The sequence below is a fragment of the Oncorhynchus gorbuscha genome, linkage group LG12 (genome assembly GCF_021184085.1).
Source record: "Oncorhynchus gorbuscha isolate QuinsamMale2020 ecotype Even-year linkage group LG12, OgorEven_v1.0, whole genome shotgun sequence".
Classification (NCBI taxonomy): domain Eukaryota; kingdom Metazoa; phylum Chordata; class Actinopteri; order Salmoniformes; family Salmonidae; genus Oncorhynchus; species Oncorhynchus gorbuscha.
Genome location: NC_060184.1, coordinates 5,184,908 through 5,211,005, shown reverse-complemented (window position 1 = coordinate 5,211,005; position 26,098 = coordinate 5,184,908). Strand labels below are relative to the sequence as shown.

Below are 26,098 nucleotides of genomic sequence, written 5' to 3'. Positions count from 1 at the left end.
TCTGTCTATTAATGGAGGGCTCAGCGCTAGGTTAGCATGTCAGAGGTCTGTCTATTAATGGAGGGCTCAGCGCCAGGTTAGCATGTCAGAAGGTCTGTCTATTAATGGAGGGCTCAGCGCTAGGTTAGCATGTCAGAGAGGTCTGTCTATTAATGGAGGGGCTCAGCGCTAGGTTAGCATGTCAGAGAGGTCTGTCTATTAATGGAGGGGCTCAGCGCCAGGTTAGCATGTCAGAGAGGTCTCTCTATTAATGGAGGGGCTCAGCGCTAGGTTAGCATGTCAGAGAGGTCTGTCTATTAATGGAGGGCTCAGCGCTAGGTTAGCATGTCAGAGAGGTCTGTCTATTAATGGAGGGGCTCAGCGCCAGGTTAGCATGTCAGAGGTCTCTCTATTAATGGAGGGGCTCAGCGCTAGGTTAGCATGTCAGAGAGGTCTGTCTATTAATGGAGGGGCTCAGCGCTAGGTTAGCATGTCAGAGAGGTCTGTCTATTAATGGAGGGGCTCAGCGCTAGGTTAGCATGTCAGAGGTCTGTCTATTAATGGAGGGGCTCAGCACTAGGTTAGCATGTCAGAGGTCTGTCTATTAATGGAGGGCTCAGCGCTAGGTTAGCATGTCAGCGAGGTCTGTCTGTATATCTGTCTATTAATGGTGGTAATTGCCAGTTGGTGGTATGAGGGGCTCAGCGCTAGGTTAGCATGTCAGAGAGGTCTGTCTATTAATGGAGGGGCTCAGCGCTAGGTTAGCATGTCAGAGAGGTCTGTCTATTAATGGAGGGGCTCAGCGCTAGGTTAGCATGTCAGAGAGGTCTGTCTATTAATGGAGGGGCTCAGCGCTAGGTTAGCATGTCAGAGGTCTGTCTATTAATGGAGGGCTCAGCGCTAGGTTAGCATGTCAGAGAGGTCTGTCTATTAATGGAGGGGCTCAGCGCTAGGTTAGCATGTCAAAGAGGTCTGTCTATTAATGGAGGGGCTCAGCGCCAGGTTAGCATGTCAGAGGTCTCTCTATTAATGGAGGGGCTCAGCGCTAGGTTAGCATGTCAGAGAGGTCTGTCTATTAATGGAGGGGCTCAGCGCTAGGTTAGCATGTCAGAGAGGTCTGTCTATTAATGGAGGGGCTCAGCGCTAGGTTAGCATGTCAGAGAGGTCTGTCTATTAATGGAGGGGCTCAGCACTAGGTTAGCATGTCAGAGGTCTGTCTATTAATGGAGGGCTCAGCGCTAGGTTAGCATGTCAGAGAGGTCTGTCTATTAATGGTGGTATGAGGGGCTCAGCGCTAGGTTAGCATGTCAGAGAGGTCTGTCTATTAATGGAGGGGCTCAGCACTAGGTTAGCATGTCAGAGGTCTGTCTATTAATGGAGGGCTCAGCGCTGGGTTAGCATGTCAGAGAGGTCTGTCTATTAATGGAGGGGCTCAGCGCTAGGTTAGCATGTCAGAGAGGTCTGTCTATTAATGGTGGTATGAGGGGCTCAGCGCTAGGTTAGCATGTCAGAGGTCTGTCTATTAATGGAGGGCTCAGCGCTAGGTTAGCATGTCAGAGGTCTGTCTATTAATGGAGGGGCTCAGCGCTAGGTTAGCATGTCGGCCTGTATTACAGCTCTCTGTCTCCAGTACTACTGTGTTCTTTCTAGGTACAGGTTACATCTACCACTGTCGTTTTATTCCAGGACACGGAGGAGGACCCAGAGAGAGGCCACCAGATGGTGCTGCTTCGTCGTCTCTGTCTGCCCATGATGTCCTTCCTGTTGCAGACAGTACTGCAGAGAACACAACGTCACCAGGAGAGTCTCAGACTGGCTGATATCATCGCCTCAGACCAACACCGCCTCTACGAGGTCTGTACTATAGTTTAGAAATTATATTTCCATGGTCTGACCTGGGCTCTGACCTGGGCTCTGACCTGGGCTCTGGTCTGGGCTCTGGTCTGGGCTCTGGTCTGGGCTCTGGTCTGGGCTCTGGTCTGGGCTCTGGTCTGGGCTCTGGTCTGGGCTCTGGTCTGGGCTCTGGTCTGGGCTCTGGTCTGGGCTCTGGTCTGGGGTCTGACCTGGGCTCTGGTCTGGTCTGGGCTCTGGTCTGGGGTCTGACCTGGGCTCTGGTCTGGGCTCTGGTCTGGGCTCTGGTCTGGGTTCTGGTCTGGTCTGGGCTCTGGTCTGGGGTCTGACCTGGCCTGAGGGCATCCTCTTCTGTCTTCTTTCCTTCGTCTGCTACGATCTGCGACTACTTGACTTCAATCAAATGTATTTATAAAGCCCTTCATACATCAGCTGATGTCACAAAGTGCTGTACAGAAACCCCCCAGCCTAAAAAACCCCAAACAGCAAGCAATACAGGTGTAGAAAGCACTTCAACATTGTAGCTCAACACAATCTTACAGTATCTCTCCCTGTCACTGTGTTGCTTTCTTCTCTTTCCCTCGTCTACTTTCCCATCCTCCTCTTCTTTTTTGCTAACTATGTTCTCTGTCTCTCCCTCTCTTTCAGGTGTTCTCCAAGGAGGAGCTGAGGAAGTTCCTTCAGAAGATGAGGGAGTCGTCTCTTCTCTTATTGGATAAGGGTCTAGACCCGCTGGGGTACGAGATCCAACCATAAATACACCTGGACATTTTTCTTTGTGTTTTTTTTTTTTTTTTTTTGTTGCCAAATTTAAGTAACGGAGTGAATGATTTTCTGCATTTTGTATACAATAAAAGTGACGTGTCTGAAATGTTGTTTTGTCTTTGGGCCATGCACAGACAGTCTCTGAATCATGTCTTTGGGCCATGCACAGACAGGATGCATATAGAGTATCTGAATCATGTCTTTGGGCCATGCACAGTATCTGAATCATGTCTTTGGGCCATGCACAGACAGGATGCATATACAGTATCTGAATCATGTCTTTGGGCCATGCACAGACAGGATGCATATACAGTATCTGAATCATGTCTTTGGGCCATGCACAGACAGGATGCATATACAGTCTCTGAATCATGTCTTTGGGCCATGCACAGACAGGATGCATATACAGTATCTGAATCTAGAAGAGTATTAAGGAAGGTTTGAGACAACACCTTGTCTAGGTCGAGAGGTGATGGTTTTAGGTTATCGCCTTCGCGACTTAACAAAGTGTCCATGTGTGGGCGCTGTAGGCCACTGTGACGTGGTGGGTTCTCTTCGCAGAACACGGAAGTAAAGGTCGCATTATGACGTCACTGCTCCCGTTAAGTTTTGCAACCAGGCTCTTTTTTTCCCCTGTATGATCCACATGCGATGGTATGAAAGTTGTACAACGCTAACTGTACATGCAGGACTGAAATACTCTAGAATGTAATGTCACTGTATAGGCCCTGTACATTTTTACGAAAGGGGATGTATGCCCGATCAGTCGGTAGTGTCGAAGCCTGGAGAGACCCCGCAACTTTTCCTGATGTGTGGCAGAGGGTAGACATTTTTTTTGGTTTACATTAGTTACCTAGCTTCATACTATACAGTACTACTGAAACCTTGTATGTAGATTTTACAGGACAGTTCTCAAGACGACCATGGCTAACCGACTGTCAGACCTTTTCTCGAACAGCCGTCTCGTCATTGGATTATTGGCCAATTTGCTATCATCCATATGCATCGTTTTCATCAACAAATGGATCTATGTTCACTATGGCTTTCCAAACATGACTCTAACTCTGATTCATTTCGTTGTGACATGGCTTGGACTATGGGTATGCCAGAAGATGGACATATTTGCGCCAAAGAGTCTCCAACCCACCAAAATTATCTGGCTCGCTCTAAGTTTCTGTGGCTTCGTGGCTTTCACCAATCTGTCTTTACAAAACAACACCATCGGTACTTACCAGCTGGCCAAAGCGATGACAACTCCTGTGATCATTGTCATACAGACAATGTACTACAAGAAGACATTCTCCACCAAGATCAAGTTGACTTTGGTAGGTATCTAGAATTCCATGCAGAATGGCAGATTGGCATTTATTGAGAATTCACTTTTTGTTATATAAAATACTTTTCTAATTGTACAAACATAACGGAAGTTGAATTATACACAACCAAGCACACACGTTTTAAGAAAAATAAACTTTTACAAACAGGTCTTATATACATTAAATGATGCATATCATGTATGCTTCAATTGTAGTAGTGAGTTTTAGGGCATGCTTTAAAAAACTCATCTTAATGATTGCAAAATAAAAAGAAAGCTCTCTTTCAAAAAATAAGGTATAGTAGCTTTCAAAAATCTGCATTTGTGTATAAAGAATTTCCAATAATACAATACAATTATTGACGGAAATTGAATTCATTATCATCTTGGAATAAACCAAATTTGACATCATTGTATAATGAAATTGGCAATATTAATATTATATACACTAGCATCTAGCAGATATCCATAGACTTCTAGTCATTACACCTACTAGCATGCTAGCAGATATCCATAGACTTCTTTCTAGTCATTACATCTACTAGCATGCTAGCAGATATCCATAGACTTCTAGTCATTACACCTACTAGCATGCTAGCAGATATCCATAGACTTCTAGTCATTACACCTACTAGCATGCTAGCAGATATCCATAGACTTCTAGTCATTACACCTAGCTAGCATGCTAGCAGATGGCCATAGACTTCTAGTCATTACATCTACTAGCATGCTAGAGATATCCATAGACTTCTAGTCATTACACCTACTAGCATGCTAGCAGATATCCATAGACTTCTTCTAGTCATTACATCTACTAGCATGCTAGCAGGCTATCATAGACTTCTAGTCATTATGTTAGCAACTTCCTTCAAACTGCGCATTAGACATAACTATGGTGTCCACTAGTTCATCTGACTCTAGGAAGTAGATAAGGCATCATTGACTAAATCCCTGAAGTACCCCTTTCAAACCAGAGGGCTCCCGAATGGCACAGCGGTCTTAAGGTACTGCGTCTCAGTGCAGAGAGCATCACTACAGTCCCTGGTTCAAATCCAGAATCCTGTGTTCCTGTGTGTCTGTATCACATCCGGCCTTGATTGAGAGTCCCATAGGGTGGCGCACAATTGGCCCAGCGTCGTCCAGGTTTGGCCGGGGTAGGCCGTCATTGTGATGGGAATGTATTTTTATGGTTACAGTAACACTATTTACCTGCTGTGTTCCTGTGTGTCTGTCTACTAGGTACTCCATAACGTTAGGTGATGTGTCTGTCTACTAGGTACCCATAACGTTAGGTGATGTGTGTCTGTCTACTAGGTACCCATAACGTTAGGTGATGTGTGTGTTCCTGTGTGTCTGTCTGCTAGGTGCCCATAGCGTTAGGTGATGTGTGTCTGTCTACTAGGTACCCATAACGTTAGGTGATGTGTCTGTCTACTAGGTACCCTGCGTTAGGTGATGTGTGTCTGTCTACTAGGTACCCATGTTAAGGTGATGTGTCTGTCTACTAGGTACCCATAACGTTAGGTGATGTGTGTCTGTCTACTAGGTACCCATAACGTTAGGTGATGTGTGTCTGTCTACTGATTGCCCGCATAACGTTAGGTGATGTGTGTCTGTCTACTAGGTACCTGCGTTAGGTGATGTGTGTCTGTCTACTAGGTGCCCATAACGTTAGGTGATGTGTGTCTGTCTACTAGGTGCCCATAACGTTAGGTGATGTGTGTCTGTCTACAAGGTACCATAACGTTAGGTGATGTGTGTTCCTGTGTGTCTGTCTACTAGGTGCCCATAACGTTAGGTGATGTGTGTCTGTCTACTAGGTGCCCATAACGTTAGGTGATGTGTGTCTGTCTACTCATAACGTTAGGTGATGTGTGTCTGTCTACTAGGTGCCCATAACGTTAGGTGATGTGTGTCTGTCTACTAGGTGCCCATAACGTTAGGTGATGTGTGTCTGTCTACTAGGTACCCATAACGTTAGGTGATGTGTGTTCCTGTGTGTCTGTCTACTAGGTACCCATAACGTTAGGTGATGTGTGTCTGTCTACTAGGTGCCCATAACGTTAGGTGATGTGTGTCTGTCTACTAGGTACCCATAACGTTAGGTGATGTGTGTCTGTCTACTAGGTACCCATAACGTTAGGTGATGTGTGTTCCTGTGTGTCTGTCTACTAGGTACCCATAACGTTAGGTGATGTGTGTCTGTCTACTAGGTACCCATAACGTTAGGTGATGTGTGTTCCTGTGTGTCTGTCTACTAGGTGCCCATAACGTTAGGTGATGTGTGTCTGTCTACTAGGTGCCCATAACGTTAGGTGATGTGTGTCTGTCTACTAGGTACCCATAACGTTAGGTGATGTATGTCTGTCTACAGGTACCCATAACGTTAGGTGATGTGTGTTCCTGTGTGTCTGTCTACTAGGGTACCCATAACGTTAGGTGATGTGTGTCTGTCTACTGGTGCCTGCGTTAGGTGTGATCCTCAACTCCTACTATGATGTGAGATTCAACCTCCTGGGATGGTCTTTGCCACACTAGGGGTGTTCGTCACCTCCCTCTATCAGGTGGTAAGTAGTGATGCTTTGAAGTGCACTTGGACCTGGTGAACACTACAGTCTATGGTTGAACGACTGTCTTCCAAATGGCACCCTATTCCCTATGAGTCCTGGTCAAAAGTAGTGCACTTGAAAGGGAATAGGGTGCTAGTTGGGGATGCGGAGCAGACTAGAACGCGTTAGTGGACTTTCTTGTCTTATTTAAACCTTCTATTATCAAGGTGTATTGTACTATTATCACAGGCCTCATAATTCATTGATGATACATCTCCCCCTCTCCCCCCCACCCCCTCCTCCCCCCACACCCCCCACATCCCTCCCTCCCACACCCCCCCACATCCCTCCCTCACTCCTCCCCCCACATCCCTCCCTCTCTCCTCCCCCACATCCCTCCCTCTCTCCTCCCCCCACATCCCTCCCTCCCCCCACCCACATCCCTCCCTCTCCCCCCATCCCTCCCTCTCTCCCCCCACCTCCCTCTCTCCCCCCATCCCTCCCTCTCTCCCTCCCCCCCCCACGTCCCTCTCCCCCCCCACGTCCCTCTCCCCCACCCACATCCCTCCCTCTCTCCCCCCACCTCCCTCTCCCCCCACCACCTCCCTCTCTCTCCCCCCACCTCCCTCTCTCCCACCCACCCACATCCCTCCCTCTCTCCACCCATCCCTCCCTCTCTCTCCCCCCACCTCCCTCTCTCTCTCCCCCACTCCCCTCTCAGTGGGTAGGTGTGAAACAGCATGAGCTCCAGGTTAACTCCATGCAGCTACTCTACTACCAGGCCCCCATGTCCTCTGCCTTCCTCCTCTCCCTCGTGCCCTTCTTCGAACCTCTCTCTGGGGAGGGGGCATCTTCGGACCCTGGTCCTTCCCAGCACTGGTAAGACACAGAGAGGGGGGAGAGAGAGACAGAGAGAGAGAGACAGAGAACAGAGAGGGGGAGAGAGAGACAGAGAGAGAGACAGAGAGAGAGACAGAGAGAGAGAGACAGAGAGGGAGAGAGACAGAGAGAGAGAGAGACAGAGAGAGAAACTTCTGTATGTGTAATGTTTACTGTTCATTTTTGTTGTTTTTCACCTTATATATTCACTTTGTATGTTGTCTACCTCACTTGCTTTGGCAATGTTAACACATGTTTCCCATGCCAATAAAGCCCTTGAATTGAATTGAATTGAAATTGAGAGACACAGAGACAGAGAGAGGAGATTAAGTTTGTCTTCAGAATGAGTGAGAGACTACATCCTGTGATGGATTTACTCAGATGAGATGAGTCACTGAGGACACACAAGCACTAGTCCTCTACGAACATGTCAAAGCATGTTCAGCTGTGTGTGGCCTGTCGTCTGCCCAGCAACCAAACCTGCCACTCGGTCAACACCGTTGTTTTGACCCCGAAGGTCGACAAGCCTCCACTTCCATCCCCTGGAGATAGCTAACATGCTACTGTTACCTTCAGACCATGGTGATGCTAACATGCTACTGTTACCTTCAGGCCATGGTGATGCTAACATGCTACTGTTACCTTCAGGCCATGGTGATGCTAACATGCTACTGTTACCTTCAGGCCATGGTGATGCTAACATGCTACTGTTACCTTCAGGCCATGGTGATGCTAACATGCTACTGTTACCTTCAGACCATGGTGATGCTAACATGCTACTGTTACCTTCAGGCCATGGTGATGCTAACATGCTACTGTTACCTTCAGGCCATGGTGATGCTAACATGCTACTGGGGGATGATGTACATAGATTGAGGGGAGAGAAGAAGAGACAGGGGGATGATTTACATAGATACATAGTTCTCTAGACCGTCATTATTTACCTGTATATGGAGCGGTTCTCTAGACGGTCATTATGATGTCATTATTTACCTCTATATACGGAGCGGTTCTCTAGACGGTCATTATTTACCTCTATATACGGAGCGGTTCTCTAGACGGTCATTATGACGTCATTATTTACCTCTATATACAGAGCGGTTCTCTAGACGGTCATTATTTACCTGTATACGGAGCGGTTCTCTAGACGGTCATTATGACGTCATTATTTACCTCTATATACGGAGCGGTTCTCTAGACGGTCATTATGATGTCATTATTTACCTGTATATACGGAGCGGTTCTCTAGACGGTCATTATGATGTCATTATTTACCTCTATATACGGAGCGGTGGTTCTCTAGACGGTCATTATGATGTCATTATTTACCTCTATATACGGAGCGGTTCTCTAGACGGTCATTATGATGTCATTATTTACCTCTATATACGGAGCGGTTCTCTAGACGGTCATTATGATGTCATTATTTACCTGTATACGGAGCGGTTCTCTAGACGGTCATTATGATGTCATTATTTACCTGTATACGGAGCGGTTCTCTAGACGGTCATTATGATGTCATTATTTACCTATATACGGAGCGGTTCTCTAGACGGTCATTATGATGTCATTATTTACCTGTATACGGAGCGGTTCTCTAGACGGTCATTATTTACCTGTATACGGAGCGGTTCTCTAGACGGTCATTATGATGTCATTATTTACCTGTATACGGAGCGGTTCTCTAGACGGTCATTATGACGTCATTATTTACCTCTATATACGGAGCGGTTCTCTAGACGGTCATTATTTACCTGTATACGGAGCGGTTCTCTAGACGGTCATTATGATGTCATTATTTACCTGTATACGGAGCGGTTCTCTAGACGGTCATTATTTACCTGTATACGGAGCGGTTCTCTAGACGGTCATTATGATGTCATTATTTACCTGTATACGGAGCGGTTCTCTAGACGGTCATTATGATGTCATATTGTTTACCTATAGATGGACACATTCTCTATGAGGTCATTATGATGTCATATTGTTTACCTATAGATGGACACATTCTCTATGAGGTCATTATGATGTCATATTGTTTACCTATAGATGGACACATTCTCTATGAGGTCATTATGATGTCATATTGTTTACCTATAGATGGACACATTCTCTATGAGGTCATTATGATGTCATATTGTTTACCTATAGATGGACACATTCTCTATGAGGTCCTGTGTCTCTGTGTCTGTGATGATGATTCCCTTAGGAGAGATGGTCAAAGGTCACCTTACGGAACTTCTTAGCACTTGCCGGGCCTATGGATAGGAAACACCACGACAGTTTTAAAATAGATTTATCAGCTGATAGAAACGTCAACAATGGTATCCTATTACCTATATAAATGCTCAATTCAAATCAAGGGGCTTTATTGGCATGGGAAACATATGTTAACATTTCCAAAGCAAGTGAAGTAGATAATATACAAAAGTGAAATAAACAACAAAAACATTACACATACAGAAGTTCCAAAATAATAAAGACATTTCAAATGTCATATTATGTCTATATACAGTGTTGTAACGATGTACAAATGGTTAAAGTAAATATTGGTTGTATTTGGTGTTTATTCTTCACTGGTTGACCTTTTCTTGTGGCAACAGGTCACAAATATTGCTACTGTGATGGCACACTGTGGAATTTCACCCAGTAGATATGGGAGTTTATCAAAATCGGGTTTGTTTTCAAATTCTTTGTGGACCTGTGTAATATGAGGGAAACGTGTGTCTCTAATATGGTCATACATTTGGCAGGAGGTTAGGAAGTGCAGCTCAGTTTCCACCTCATTTGGTGGCCTTTCTATGTTTACAGTTGAAGTCGGTAGTTTACATACACTTAGGTTGGAGTCATTAAAACTCGTTATTCAACCACTCCACAAATGTATTGTTAACAAAGTATAGTTTTGGCAAGTCGGTTAGGACACCTAGTTGTCACATCTGCTCCTGCCACACCCCATAGTGGACATCCGGTGTCTCCTTGACCTGCAGCAATTCCCCTAGTTCTCTCTCCCTCTCCCTTTCCCTCTCCCTCTCTGTGTGTGTGTGTGATTGTGTGGTTGGAGACAGGTGTGCTGGAGTCAGAGCAGTTCCCCACCAGCTGCAACCTGTTCCATAATCAAGACCTCTACAAATACTCAGTCCTGCCACTTCCACTCTGCCAGATCGTAATCTCCGTTCAGTCAGTCTTCTAGAAGCTTCTAGCTATTTGTTATCCTTATTTAAGATCCCGTAACTACAGTTTTGCCGCTCTGACTCTGGTTCCTGTCTCCTGTTTCACATCTCACCACCCTGCTACCTTGTTCTGGATCCTCTTTACTCCCTTGGATTCCCCTCCTCCGGACCTGTTTCCATCTCCAACCTCAGCCTCCACATCTGGTTTCCTACAACTCATCCCGAACATCCCTGGAAATGCACTTCATCTCTCCCTGTTACAATACATATCTTGGTTCATTCATTCCTGATTTCTGCTCTGAGTCTGCTCTTGCTCTCCGTGCTGCTCCACCTGACACTACTTTGTGCATGACACAAGTAATTTTTCCAACAATTGTTTACAGACAGGTTATTTCACTTATAATTCACTGTATCACAATTCCAGTGCATCAGAAGTTTACATACACTAAGTTGACTTTTGCCTTTAAACAGCTTGGAAAAAATTCCAGAAAATGATGTCATGACTTTAGAAGCTTCTTGCTAATTGACATAATTTGAGTCAATTGGAGGTGTACATGTGGATGTATTAGGAAAATCAAAAGAAATCAGCCAAGACTTCAGAAAAGTAATTGTAGACCTCCACAAGTCTGGTTCATCCTTGGGAGCAATTTCCAAATGCCTGAAGGTACCACGTTCATCTGTACAAACAATAGTACGCAAGTATAAACACCATGGGCCCAATGCAGCCGGTCATACCGCTCAGGAAGGAGACACGTACTGTCTCCTAGAAATTAACGTACTTTGGTGCGAAAAGTGCAGATCAATCCCAGAACATCAGCAAAGGACCTTGTGAAGATACTGGAGGAAACAGGTTCAAAAGTATCTATATCCACAGTAAAACGAGTCCTATATCGACATAACCTGAAAGGATGCTCAGCAAGGAAGAAGCCACTGCTCCAAAACCGCCATAAAAAAAAGCCAGACTACTTTTTGCAACTGCACATGGGGACAAAGATGGTACTTTTTGGAGAAATGTCCTCTGGTCTGATTAAACAAAAATAGAACTGTTTGGCCATAATGACCATCATTATGTTTGGAGGAAAAAGGGGGAGGATTACAACCTGAAGAACACCATCCCAACCGTGAAGCACAAGGGTGGCAGCATCATGTTGTGGGGGTGCTTTGCTGCAGGAGGGACTGGTGCACTTCACAAAATAGATGGCATCATGAGGTAGGAACATTATATTTAAGCAACATCTCAAGACTTCTGTCAGGAAGTTAAAGCTTAGTTGCAAATGGGTGTTCCAAATGGACAATGACCCCAAGCGTACTTCGAGTTGTGGCAAAATGGCTTAAGGGCAACAAAGTCAATGTCATGCAGGTGAAAGAGGACCCAAAAGCGACTTGGCGAAAACAGAGTCTTTAATCCAGTAAAGTAAATACAAACAAAAAACACAACTTTCACTCGAAATGACGAGGACAAACTGGAGACTCGATCTTGAACAGCAGGTGAACAGCAGGTTGCCTCGGGAAGGCACTTGAACCAGACAGACTCAGACACCTGCTCACCACGCAGCATCTGAGGAAAACACGACACGACAGGGCGATACACAAACACAGCACGGTGAATTCTAGACAAGGAACCGACAGGACAGGAACGGAACACAAAGGAAGAAATAGGGACTCTAATCAGGGGAAAGGATCGGGAACAGGTGTGGGAAGACTAAATGATTGATTAGGGAATAGGAACAGCTGGGAGCAGGAACGGAACGATAGAGAGAAGAGAGAGCGAGAGAGTGAGAGAGGGAGGGGGAGAGAGGGATAGAAAGAGGGAAAGAACCTAATAAGACCAGCAGAGGGAAACGAATAGAATGGGAAGCACAGGGACAAGACAAGATAATAAATGACAAAACATGACAGTACCCCCCACTCACCGAGCGCCTCCTGGCGCACTCGAGGAGGAATCCTGGCGGCAACGGAGGAAATCATCAATGAGTGAACGGTCCAGCACGTCCCGAGACGGAACCCAACTCCTCTCCTCAGGACCGTAACCCTCCCAATCCACTAAGTATTGGTGACCCCGTCCCGAGAACGCATGTCCATGATCTTATGTACCTTGTAAATAGGTGCGCTCTCGACAAGGACGGGAGGGGGAGGGAAGACGAACGGGGTGCGAAGAAAGGGCTTAACACAGGAGACATGGAAGACAGGATGGACGCGACGAAGATGTCGCGGAAGAAGCAGTCGCACAGCGACAGGATTGACGACCTGGGAGACACGGAACGGACCAATGAACCGCGGAGTCAACTTACGAGAAGCTGTCGTAAGAGGAAGGTTGCGAGTGGAAAGCCACACTCTCTGGCCGCAACAATACCTTGGACTCTTAATCCTGCGTTTATTGGCGGCTCTCACAGTCTGTGCCCTGTAACGGCAAAGTGCAGACCTCACCCTCCTCCAGGTGCGCTCACAACGTTGGACAAACGCTTGAGCGGAGGGAACGCTGGACTCGGCAAGCTGGGATGAGAACAGAGGAGGCTGGTAACCCAGACTACTCTGAAACGGAGATAACCCGGTAGCAGACGAAGGAAGCGAAGTGGCGTATTCTGCCCAGGGAGCTGTTCTGCCCAAGACGCAGGGTTTCTGAAAGAAAGGCTGCGTAGTATGCGACCAATCGTCTGATTGGCCCTCTCTGCTTGACCGTTAGACTGGGGATGAAACCCGGAAGAGAGACTGACGGACGCACCAATCAAACGACAGAACTCCTCCAAAACTGTGACGTGAATGCGGGCCTCTGTCTGAAACGGCGTCTAACGGGAGGCCATGAATTCTGAATACATTCTCGATAATGATTTGTACCGTCTCCTTAGCGGAAGGAAGTTTAGCGAGGGGAATGAAATGTGCCGCCTTAGAGAACCTATCGACAACCGTAAGAATCACAGTCTTCCCCGCAGACAAAGGCAGACCGGTAATGAAGTCTAGGGCGATGTGAGACCATGGTCGAGAAGGAATGGGGAGCGGTCTGAGACGACCGGCAGGAGGAGAGTTACCCGACTTAGTCTGCGCGCAGTCCGAACAAGCAGCCACGAAACGGCGCGTGTCACGCTCCTGAGTCGGCCACCAAAAGCGCTGGCGAATAGACGCAAGAGTGCCTCGAACACCGGGATGACCAGCTAACTTGGCAGAGTGAGCCCACTGAAGAACAGCCAGACGAGTGGAAACAGGAACGAAAAGGAGGTTACTAGGACAAGCGCGGGCGACGCAGTGTGCGTGAGTGCTTGCTTAACCTGTCTTTCAATTCCCAGACTGTTAACCCGACAACACGCCCATAAGGAAGAATCCCCTCGGGATCAGTAGAAGCCACAGAAGAATTAAACAGACGGGATAAGGCATCAGGCTTGGTGTTCTTGCTACCCGGACGGTAAGAAATCACAAACTCGAAACGAAGCGAAAAACAACGCCCAACGAGCTTGACGGGCATTAAGTCGTTTGGCAGAACGGATGTACTCAAGGTTCTTATGGTCTGTCCAAACGACAAAAGGAACGGTCGCCCCCTCCAACCACTGTCGCCATTCGCCTAGGGCTAAGCGGATGGCGAGCAGTTCACGGTTACCCACATCATAGTTGCGCTCAGATGGCGACAGGCGATGAGAAAAATAAGCGCAAGGATGAACCTTATCGTCAGACTGGAAGCGCTGGGATAGAATGGCTCCCACGCCTACCTCTGAAGGTCAACCTCGACAATGAATTGTCTAGTGACGTCAGGAGTAACGAGGATAGGAGCGGACGTAAAACGTTCTTTTAGAAGATCAAAAGCTCCCTGGGCGGAACCGGACCACTTAAAACACGTCTTGACAGAAGTAAGAGCTGTGAGAGGGGCAGCAACTTGACCGAAATTACGAATGAAACGCCGATAGAAATTAGCGAAACCTAAAAGCGCTGCAACTCGACACGTGACCTTGGAACGGGCCAATCACTGACAGCTTGGACCTTAGCGGAATCCATCTGAATGCCTTCAGCGGAAATAACGGAACCGAGAAAAGTAACGGAGGAGACATGAAAAGAGCACTTCTCAGACTTTACGTAGAGACAATTCTCTAAAGGGCGCTGTAGAACACGTCGAACGTGCTGAACATGAATCTCGAGTGACGGAGAAAAAATCAGGATATCGTCAAGATAGACAAAAACAAAGATGTTCAGCATGTCTCTCAGAACATCATTAACTAATGCCTGAAAAACAGCTGGCGCATTGGCGAGACCAAACGGCAGAACCCGGTACTCAAAATGCCCTAACGGAGTGTTAAACGCCGTTTTCCACTCGTCCCCCTCTCTGATGCGCACGAGATGGTAAGCGTTACGAAGGTCCAACTTAGTAAAGCACCTGGCTCCCTGCAGAATCTCGAAGGCTGATGACATAAGGGGAAGCGGATAACGATTCTTAACCGTTATGTCATTCAGCCCTCGATAATCCACGCAGGGGCGCAGAGTACCGTCCTTCTTCTTAACAAAAAGAACCCCGCCCCGGCCGGAGAGGAAGAAGGCACTATGGTACCGGCGTCAAGAGACACAGACAAATAATCCTCGAGAGCCTTACGTTCGGGAGCCGACAGAGAGTATAGTCTACCCCGAGGAGGAGTGGTCCCCGGAAGGAGATCAATACTACAATCATACGACCGGTGAGGAGGAAGGGAGTTGGCTCGGGACCGACTGAAGACCGTGCGCAGATCATGATATTCCTCCGGCACTCCTGTCAAATCGCCAGGTTCCTCCTGAGAAGTAGGGACAGAAGAAACGGGAGGGATGGCAGACATTAAACACTTCACATGACAAGAAACGTTCCAGGATAGGATAGAATTACTAGACCAATTAATAGAAGGATTATGACATACTAGCCAGGGATGACCCAAAACAACAGGTGTAAACGGTGAACGAAAAATCAAAAAAGAAATAGTCTCACTGTGGTTACCAGATACTGTGAGGGTTAAAGGTAGTGTCTCAAATCTGATACTGGGAAGATGACTACCATCTAAGGCGAACATGGGCGTAGGCTTCTCTAACTCTCTGAAAGGAATGTCATGTTTCCGAACCCATGCTTCGTCCATGAAACAACCCTCAGCCCCAGAGTCTATCAAGGCACTACATGTAGCACCCGAACCGGTCCAGCGTAGATGGACCGACAAAAAGTAGTACAGGATCTTGATGGAGAGACTTGAGTAGTTGCGCTCACCTGTAGCCCTCCGCTTACAGATGAGCTCTGGCTTTTACTGGACATGAATTAACAAAATGTCCAGCAACTCCGCAATAGAGGCACAGGCGGTTGGTGATCCTCCGTTCCCTCTCCTTAGTCGAGATGCGAATCCTCCCAGCTGCATGGGCTCAGACTCTGAGCCAGAGGAGGGAGATGGTTGCGATGCGGAGCAGGGAAACACCGTTGATGCGAGCTCTCTTCCACGAGCCCGGTGACGAAGATCTACCCGTCGTTCTATGCGGATGGCGAGAGCAATCAAAGAGTCCACATCTGAAGGAACCTCCCGGGAGAGAATCTCATCCTTAACCACTGCGTGGAGTCCCTCCAGAAAACAAGCGAGCAGCGCCGGCTCGTTCCACTCACTAGAGGCAGCAAGAGTGCGAAACTCAATAGAATAATCCGTTATGGACCGTTCACCTTGGCATAAGGAAGCCAGGGCCCTAGAAGCCTCCCTACCAAAAACTGAACGGTCAAAAACCCGAATCATCTCCTCTTTAAAGTTCTGGAACTTGTTAGAGCAATCAGCCCTTGCCTCCCAGATAGCTGTGCCCCATTCTCGAGCCCGGCCAGTAAGGAGTGAAATGACGTAAGCAACCCGAGCTCTCTCTCTAGAGTATGTGTTGGGTTGGAGAGAGAACACAATCTCACACTGCGTGAGAAAGGAGCGGCACTCAGTGGGCTGCCCGGAGTAGCAAGGTGGGTTATTAACCCTAGGTTCTGGAGGCTCGGCAGGCCAGGAAGTAACAGGTGGCACGAGACGTAGACTCTGGAACTGTCCAGAGAGGTCGGAAACCTGAGCGGCCAGGTTCTCCACGGCATGGCGAGCAGCAGACAATTCCTGCTCGTGTCTGCCGAGCATGGCTCCTTGGATCTCGACGGCAGTGTAACGAGCGTCTGAAGTCGCTGGGTCCATTCCTTGGTCGGTTCCTTCTGTCATGCAGGTGAAAGAGGACCCAAAAGCGACTTGGCGAAAACAGAGTCTTTAATCCAGTAAAGTAAATACAAACAAAAAACACAACTTTCACTCGAAATGACGAGGACAAACTGGAGACTCGATCTTGAACAGCAGGTGAACAGCAGGTTGCCTCGGGAAGGCACTTGAACCAGACAGACTCAGACACCTGCTCACCACGCAGCATCTGAGGAAAACACGACTGAGGAAGATCCCGTAACTACAGTTTTGCCGCTCTGACTCTGGTTCCTGTCTCCTGTTTCACATCTCACCACCCTGCTACCTTGTTCTGGATCCTCTTTACTCCCTTGGATTCCCCTCCTCCGGACCTGTTTCCCATCTCCAACCTCAGCCTCCACATCTGGTTTCCTACAACTCATCCGAACATCCCTGGAAATGCACTTCATCTCTCCCTGTTACAATACATATCTTGGTTCATTCATTCCTGATTTCTGCTCTGAGTCTGCTCTTGCTCTCCGTGCTGCTCCACCTGACACTACTTTGTGCATGACACAAGTAATTTTTCCAACAATTGTTTACAGACAGGTTATTTCACTTATAATTCACTGTATCACAATTCCAGTGCATCAGAAGTTTACATACACTAAGTTGACTTTTGCCTTTAAACAGCTTGGAAAATTCCAGAAAATGATGTCATGACTTTAGAAGCTTCTTGCTAATTGACATAATTTGAGTCAATTGGAGGTGTACATGTGGATGTATTAGGAAAATCAAAAGAAATCAGCCAAGACTTCAGAAAAGTAATTGTAGACCTCCACAAGTCTGGTTCATCCTTGGGAGCAATTTCCAAATGCCTGAAGGTACCACGTTCATCTGTACAAACAATAGTACGCAAGTATAAACACCATGGGCCCAATGCAGCCGTCATACCGCTCAGGAAGGAGACACGTACTGTCTCCTAGAAATTAACGTACTTTGGTGCGAAAAGTGCAGATCAATCCCAGAACATCAGCAAAGGACCTTGTGAAGATACTGGAGGAAACAGGTTCAAAAGTATCTATATCCACAGTAAAACGAGTCCTATATCGACATAACCTGAAAGGCTGCTCAGCAAGGAAGAAGCCACTGCTCCAAAACCGCCATAAAAAAGCCAGACTACTTTTTGCAACTGCACATGGGGACAAAGATGGTACTTTTTGGAGAAATGTCCTCTGGTCTGATTAAACAAAAATAGAACTGTTTGGCCATAATGACCATCATTATGTTTGGAGGAAAAAGGGGAGGATTACAACCTGAAGAACACCATCCCAACCGTGAAGCACAAGGGTGGCAGCATCATGTTGTGGGGGTGCTTTGCTGCAGGAGGGACTGGTGCACTTCACAAAATAGATGGCATCATGAGGTAGGAACATTATATTTAAGCAACATCTCAAGACTTCTGTCAGGAAGTTAAAGCTTAGTTGCAAATGGGTGTTCCAAATGGACAATGACCCCAAGCGTACTTCCGAAGTTGTGGCAAAATGGCTTAAGGGCAACAAAGTCAAGGTATTGGAGTGGTGTCATGCAGGTGAAAGAGGACCCAAAAGCGACTTGGCGAAAACAGAGTCTTTAATCCAGTAAAGTAAATACAAACAAAAAACACAACTTTCACTCGAAATGACGAGGACAAACTGGAGACTCGATCTTGAACAGCAGGTGAACAGCAGGTTGCCTCGGGAAGGCACTTGAACCAGACAGACTCAGACACCTGCTCACCACGCAGCATCTGAGGAAAACACGACACGACAGGGCGATACACAAACACAGCACGGTGAATTCTAGACAAGGAACCGACAGGACAGGAACGGAACACAAAGGAAGAAATAGGGACTCTAATCAGGGGAAAGGATCGGGAACAGGTGTGGGAAGACTAAATGATTGATTAGGGGAATAGGAACAGCTGGGAGCAGGAACGGAACGATAGAGAGAAGAGAGAGCGAGAGAGTGAGAGAGGGAGGGGGAGAGAGAGGGATAGAAAGAGGGAAAGAACCTAATAAGACCAGCAGAGGGAAACGAATAGAATGGGAAGCACAGGGACAAGACAAGATAATAAATGACAAAACATGACAAGTGGCCATCACAAAGCCCTGGACACAATCCTATAGAACATATGTGGGCAGAACTGAAAAACCGTGTGCTAGCAAGGAGGCCTACAAACCTGACTCAGTTACACCAGCTCTGTCAGGAGGAATGGGCCAAAATTCACCCAACATATTGTGGGAGGCTTGTGGGAGGCTACCTGAAAAAGTTTGAGCTAAGTTAAACAGTTTAAAGGCAATGATACCAAATACTAATTGAGTGTATGTAAACTTCTGAACCACTGGGAATGTGATGAAAGAAATAAAAGCTGAAATAAATCATTCTCTCTCCTATTATTCTGACATTTCACATTCTTAAAATAATGTAGTGATCCATTAAATGTTAACAATTGTGAAAATCTGAGTTTAAATGTATTTGGCTAAGGTGTATGTAAACTTCCGACTTCAACTGTATACATTACCGGTCAAATGTTTTAGAACATTCATTCCAGGGTTTTTATTTATTTATTGTTACTATGTTCTAAATTGTAGAATATTAGTGAAGACATCAAACTATGAAATTACACATATGGAATCGTGTAGCACCCAAATAAGTGTTAAACAATTAAAAATATATTTTATATTTGAGATTCTTCAAATAGCCACCCTTTGCCTTGATGACAGCTTTGTACACTTTTGGCATAATCTCAACCAGCTTCACCTGGAATGCTTCGTCTACTGTCTTGAAGGAGTTCCCACATATGCTGAGCACTTATAGGCTGCTTTTCCTTCACTCTGCACAGCCTAGAGGTGTGTTGGGTCATTGTCCAAATGATAGTCCCACTAAGAGCAAACCAGATGGGAAGGCGTAATGCTGTGGTAGCCATGCTGGTTAAGTGTGCATTGAATTCTAAATAAATGTCACCAGTAAAGCACCCCCACACCATCACACCTCCTCCTCCATGCTTCACGGTGGGAAATACACATGCAGAGATCATCCGTTCACCTACTCCGCGTCTCACAAAGACATGGTGGTTGGAACCAAAAATCTCACATTTGGATTCATCAGACCAAAGGACAGATTTCCCCTGGTCTAATGTCTAATGTCCATTGCTCGTGTTTCTTGGCCCAAGCAAGTCTCTTCTTCTTATTGGTGTCCTATAGTAGGGGTTTCTTTACAGCAATTCGACCATGAAGGCTTGGTACCTCTGCAGCAGAGGTAACTCTGGGTCTTCCTGTCCTGTGGTGGTCCTCATGAGAGACAGTTAACTCTAATGAACTTATCCTCTGCAGCAGAGGTAACTCTGGGTCTTCCTGTCCTGTGGTGGTCCTCATGAGAGACAGTTAACTCTAATGAACTGATCCTCTGGAGCAGAGGTAACTCTGGGTCTTCCTTTCCTGTGGCGATCCTCATGAGAGACAGTTAACTCTAATGAACTGATCCTCTGCAGCAGAGGTAACTCTGGGTCTTCCTTTCCTGTGGAGGTCCTCAGAGCCAGTTTCATCATAGCTCTTGATGGTTTTTGCGACTACAGTTCAAGAAATCTTAAAGTAATGATGGACTGTAATTTATATTTGCTTGTTTGAGCTGTTCTTGCCATAATATGGTATTTTACCAAAGAGGGCGAACTTCTGTATACCACCCCTACCTTGTGATAACACAACTGATTGGCTCAAACGCATTAAGAAGGAAAGAAATTCCACAAATTAAGGCACACCTGTTAATTGAAATGCAATCCAGGTGACTACCTCATGAAGCTGGTTGAGAGAATGCCAAACGAGTGCAAACTGTCATCATGGCAAAGGGTGGCTATTTGAAGAAATCTCAAATATCTAGATTTGTTCAACACTTTTTATTTTGGGTTACTACATGATTCCATGTGTGTTCATTCATAGTTCTTGATGTCTTCACTATTATTCTACATTGTAGAAAATAGTAAAAAATAAAGAAAACCCCTTGAAGGAGTAGGTAAGAGCAGGTAAGAAAACATGTACACACACTGATGGAAACTGCCTCCTGATTAACTGATTAACTGATTAAGATCATGAGTCAATGGATCAAAACAGGATTTCATTGAATAAGAGTAGACTGTGTGAATCTTTCTTTGTGTGAATAAACTAGACTATCATACTACTCTGCTGAGCACACACACACACACACACACACACACACACACACACACACACACACACACACACACACACACACACACACACACACACACACACACACACACACACACACACACACACACACACACCGACTCACCGTAGAGACTATCCTGTGTATAGCTGCAGCGGCCATGTCCTCTCCTTTAGGTTGTCCCACCAGAGTCATCCCCAGGTACTTGACCTGGAAAACCATCCCTTCCAATAGGGTCTCCTTGGTGTCTGTCCAGTTCTCCGGCAGCTCTGATTGGACAGAAAACACAACAGGTACACAATTAGTAAGATGTGATTGGATGAAAGGCTGAAAGGCTCATTTGTAAATCGGGGAAAATGTCCAGAATAGATACTGTAGGTTAGATATATTGTCCAAAATAGATACTGTAGGTTAGATATATTGTCCAAAATAGGTACTGTAGGTTAGATATATTGTCCTAAATAGATACTGTAGGTTAGATATATTGTCCAAAATAGATACTGTAGGTTAGATATATTGTCCTAAATAGATACTGTAGGTTAGATATATTGTGGAATGGGTAGCCTACATCACCAAAAGTATGGAAACGCCTGCTCGTCGAACATCTCAATCCAAAATCCCGGGCATTATTATGGAGTTGGTCCCTCCCTTTGCCGTTATAACAGCCTCCACTCTTCTGGGAAGGCTTTCTACTAGATGTTGGAACATTGCTGCTATAACAGCCTCCACTCTTCTGGGAAGGCTTTCTACTAAATGTTGGAACATTGCTGCTATAACAGCCTCCACTCTTCTGGGAAGGCTTTCTACTAGATGTTGGAACATTGCTGCTATAACAGCCTCCACTCTTCTGGGAAGGCTTTCCACTAGATGTTGGAACATTGCTGCTATAACAGCCTCCACTCTTCTGGGAAGGCTTTCTACTAGATGTTGGAACATTGCTGCTATAACAGCCTCCACTCTTCTGGGAAGGCTTTCCACTAGATGTTGGAACATTGCTGCTATAACAGCCTCCACTCTTCTGGGAAGGCTTTCCACTAGATGGCGGAACATTGCTGCTATAACAGCCTCCACTCTTCTGGGAAGGCTTTCCACTAGATGGCGGAACATTGCTGCTATAACAGCCTCCACTCTTCTGGGAAGGTTTTCCACTAGATGGTGGAACATTGCTGCTATAACAGCCTCTATTCTTCTGGGAAAGCTTTCCACTAGATGTTGGAACATTGCTGCAGGGACTTGCTTCCATTCAGCCACAAGAACATTAGTGAGTTCAGGCACTGATATTGGGCGATTAGGCCTGGCTCGCAGTCTGCGTTCCAATTCATCCCAAAGGTGGGGTTAAGGTTCTGTGCGGGCCAGTCAAAATCTTCCATACCGATCTCGACAAACCATTTCTGTATGGACCTCACTTTGTGCATGGGGGCCTTGGTATTCTGAAGCAGGAAAGGGCCTTCCCCAAACTGTTGCGGGAGAGAGAGAGAGCGGGAGAGAGAGCGGGAGAGAGAGAGAGAGAGAGAGAGAGAGAGAGAGAGAGAGAGAGAGAGAGAGAGAGAGAGAGAGAGAGAGAGAGAGAGACAGAGACAGAGAGAGAGACAGAGAGAGAGACAGAGAGAGAGAGAGAGAGAGAGACAGAGAGAGAGAGAGAGAGAGACAGAGAGAGAGACAGCGAGAGAGAGAGAGAGAGAGAGAGAGAGAGAGAGAGAGAGAGAGAGAGAGAGAGAGAGAGAGAGAGAGAGAGAGAGAGAGAGAGAGAGAGAGAGAGAGAGAGAGAGAGAGAGAGACAGGCAGTCATGGCTCTCAAGAGAAGACAGGCTATGTGCTCACTGCCCACAAAATGAGGTGGAAACTGAGCTGCACTTCCTAACCTCCTGCCTAATGTATGACCATATTAGAGAGACATATTTCCCCCAGATTACACAGATCCACAAAGAATTTGAAAACAAATCCAATTTTGAAAAACTCCCATATCTTTTGGGTGAAATTCCACAGTGTGCCATCACAGCAGCAAGATTTGTGACCTGTTGCCACGAGAAAAGGGCAACCAGTGAAGAACAAACACCATTGTAAATACAACCCATATTTATGCTTATTCATTTTATCTTGTGTCCTTTAACTATTTGTACATTGTATATATATATATAATATGACATTTGTAATGTCTTTACTGTTTTTAAACTTCTGTATGTGTAATGTTTACTGTTAATTTTTGTTGTTTTTCACTTTATATATTCACTTTGTATGTTGTCTACCTCACTTGCTTTGGCAATGTTAACACATGTTTCCCATGCCAATAAAGCCCTTGAATTGAATTGAATTGAATAGACAGAGATAGAGATGAATAGACAGAGCTAGAGATGAATAGACAGAGCTAGATAGAGATGGATAGACAGAGATAGAGAGAGATGGATAGACAGAGCTAGAGATAGATGGATAGACAGAGATAGAGAGATGGATAGAGAGATGGAGATGGAGACAGAGATAGAGAGAGATGGATAGACAGAGATGGATGGATAGACAGAGATAGAGAGAGATGGATAGACAGAGATAGAGAGAGATGGATAGACAGAGATAGAGAGAGATGAATAGACAGAGCTAGAGAGAGATGGATAGACAGAGATAGAGATGAATACTGGAGTACTTCTGGAGTACTTCTCCTGTCCTATTCAGGTGTCCTGTGTGAATCTAAGTGTGCGTTCTCTAATTCTCTCCTTCTCTCTTTCTTTCTCTCTCTCGGAGGACCTGAGCCCTAGGACCATGCCCCAGGACTACCTGACATGATGACTCCTTGCTGTCCCCAGTCCACCTGGCCATGCTGCTGCTCCAGTTTCAACTGGCCTGGGCCCTAGGACCATGTCCCAGGACTACCTGACATGAGGACTCCTTGCTGTCCCCAGTCCACCTGGCCATGCTCCTGCTCCAGTTTCAACTGACCTGAGCCCTAGGACCGTGCCCCAGGACTACCTGACATGATGGCTCCTTGCTGTCCCCAGTCCACCTGACTGTGCTGCTGCTCCAGTTTCAACTGTTCTGCCTTATTGTTATTTGACCATGCTGGTCATTACTGAACATTTGAACATCTTGGTCATGTTCTGTTATAATCTCTACCCGGCACAGCCAGAAGAGGACTGGCCACCCCACATAGCCCGGTTCCTCTCTAGGTTTCTTCCTAGGTTTTGGCCTTTCTAGGGAGTTTTTCCTAGCCACCGTGCTTTTACACCTGCATTGTTTGCTGTTTGGGGTTTTAGGCTGGGTTTCTGTACAGCACTTTGAGATATCAGCTGATGTACGAAGGGCTATATAAATACATTTGATTTGATTTGATTTGAAATAGACAGAGCTAGAGAGAGATGGATAGATAGAGCTAGAGAGAGATGGATAGACAGAGATAGAGATGAATAGACAGAGCTAGAGATGAATAGACAGAGCTAGAGAGAGATGGATAGACAGAGATAGAGAGAGATGGATAGACAGAGCTAGTGAGATGGATAGATAGAGCTAGAGAGAGATGGATAGACAGAGAGAGAGAGATAGATAGACAGAGAGAGAGAGATGGATAGACAGAGATAGAGAGAGATAGATAGACAGAGATAGAGAGAGATGGATAGACAGAGATAGAGAGAGATGGATAGACAGAGATAGAGATGAATAGACAGAGCTAGAGAGAGATGGATAGATAGAGCTAGAGAGAGATGGATAGACAGAGATAGAGATGAATAGACAGAGCTAGAGAGAGATGGATAGATAGAGATAGAGAGAGATGGATAGACAGAGATAGAGAGAGATGGATAGATAGAGATAGAGAGAGATGGATAGACAGAGATAGAGAGAGATGGATAGACAGAGATAGAGATGAATAGACAGAGATAGAGAGAGATGAATAGACAGAGCTAGAGAGAGATGGATAGATAGAGATAGAGAGAGATGGATAGACAGAGATAGAGAGAGATGGATAGACAGAGATAGAGAGAGATGGATAGACAGAGATAGAGAGAGATGGATAGACAGAGATAGAGATAGATGGATAGATAGAGCTAGAGAGAGATGGATAGACAGAGATAGAGAGAGATGGATAGATAGAGCTAGAGAGAGATGGATAGATAGAGCTAGAGAGAGATGGATAGACAGAGATAGAGATGAATAGACAGAGCTAGAGAGAGATGGATAGATAGAGCTAGAGAGAGATGGATAGACAGAGATAGAGAGAGATGGATAGATAGAGCTAGAGAGAGATGGATAGATAGAGCTAGAGAGAGATGGATAGACAGAGATAGAGATGAATAGACAGAGCTAGATAGAGATGGATAGACAGAGATAGAGAGAGATGGATAGACAGAGATAGAGAGAGATGGATAGACAGAGATAGAGAGAGATGGATAGACAGAGATAGAGAGAGATAGAGAGAGATGATAGATAGAGATAGAGATGGATAGACAGAGATAGAGAGAGATGGATAGACAGAGATAGAGAGAGATGGATAGACAGAGATAGAGAGAGATGGATAGACAGAGATAGAGAGAGATGGATAGACAGAGATAGAGAGAGAGAGATTGATAGATAGAGATAGAGAGAGATGGATAGACAGAGATAGAGAGAGATGGATAGACAGAGATAGAGAGAGATGGATAGACAGAGATAGAGAGAGATGGATAGACAGAGATAGAGAGAGATGGATAGACAGAGATAGAGAGAGATGGATAGACAGAGATAGAGAGAGATGGATAGACAGAGATAGAGATGAATAGACAGAGCTAGAGAGAGATGGATAGATAGAGCTAGAGAGAGATGGATAGACAGAGATAGAGATGAATAGACAGAGCTAGAGAGAGATGGATAGATAGAGATAGAGATGAATAGACAGAGCTAGAGATGAATAGACAGAGCTAGAGAGAGATGGATAGACATAGCTAGAGAGAGATGGATAGACAGAGCTAGAGAGAGATGGATAGACAGAGCTAGATAGAGATGAATAGACAGAGCTAGAGATGAATAGACAGAGCTAGAGAGAGATGGATAGACGGAGATAGAGAGAGATAGATAGACAGAGAGAGAGAGATGGATAGACAGAGATAGAGAGAGATAGATAGACAGAGAGAGATAGAGATGGATAGACAGAGAGAGAGATGGATAGACAGAGATAGAGAGAGATGGATAGACAGAGAGAGAGATGGATAGACAGAGCTAGAGAGAGATAGATAGACAGAGATAGAGAGAGATGGATAGACAGGGATAGAGATGGATAGACAGAGATAGAGAGAG

General features: G+C 45.8%; 2 protein-coding genes and 1 long non-coding RNA gene across 4 annotated transcripts in view; 2 read left to right on the top strand and 1 right to left on the bottom strand.

Moving 5' to 3' along the window:
• The first annotated feature begins 586 nt into the window (after positions 1–586).
• Positions 587–2,701, top strand: LOC123990471 (nuclear pore complex protein Nup107-like). 2 transcript variants are annotated; one of them, XR_006830647.1, is made up of 3 exons: positions 587–690; positions 1,278–1,833; positions 2,479–2,701. XR_006830647.1 is itself a non-coding variant. In XM_046291019.1 (2 exons), the coding sequence occupies exons 1-2, from the start codon at positions 1,699–1,701 to the stop codon at positions 2,584–2,586; spliced, it is 243 nt and encodes an 80-aa protein (XP_046146975.1). In that variant the 5' UTR covers positions 1,285–1,698; the 3' UTR covers positions 2,587–2,701. The 2 variants fall into 2 exon arrangements, 1 of the variants encoding a protein (XP_046146975.1); XM_046291019.1 differs by lacking the exon at positions 587–690 and having other exon boundaries at positions 1,285–1,833.
• A 475-nt stretch (positions 2,702–3,176) lies between these two features.
• Positions 3,177–7,307, top strand: LOC123990472. The gene is made up of 4 exons (XR_006830648.1): positions 3,177–3,920; positions 5,570–5,585; positions 6,384–6,477; positions 7,181–7,307. It is a non-coding gene; the product is annotated as an uncharacterized LOC123990472 (long non-coding RNA).
• Positions 7,308–9,483: 2,176 nt separating this feature from the next.
• LOC123990469 (low density lipoprotein receptor adapter protein 1-A-like) overlaps positions 9,484–26,098 on the bottom strand; it is a 59,611-nt gene continuing 42,996 nt past the window's right edge. The window contains exons 2-3 of the mRNA XM_046291018.1: positions 20,972–21,114; positions 9,484–9,596 (exon numbers count right to left, since the gene is read on the bottom strand). Of these exons, the coding sequence (XP_046146974.1) occupies positions 9,564–9,596; positions 20,972–21,114 (176 nt within the window). The 3' untranslated portion in view covers positions 9,484–9,563. The remainder of the gene's footprint in view (positions 9,597–20,971; positions 21,115–26,098) is intronic.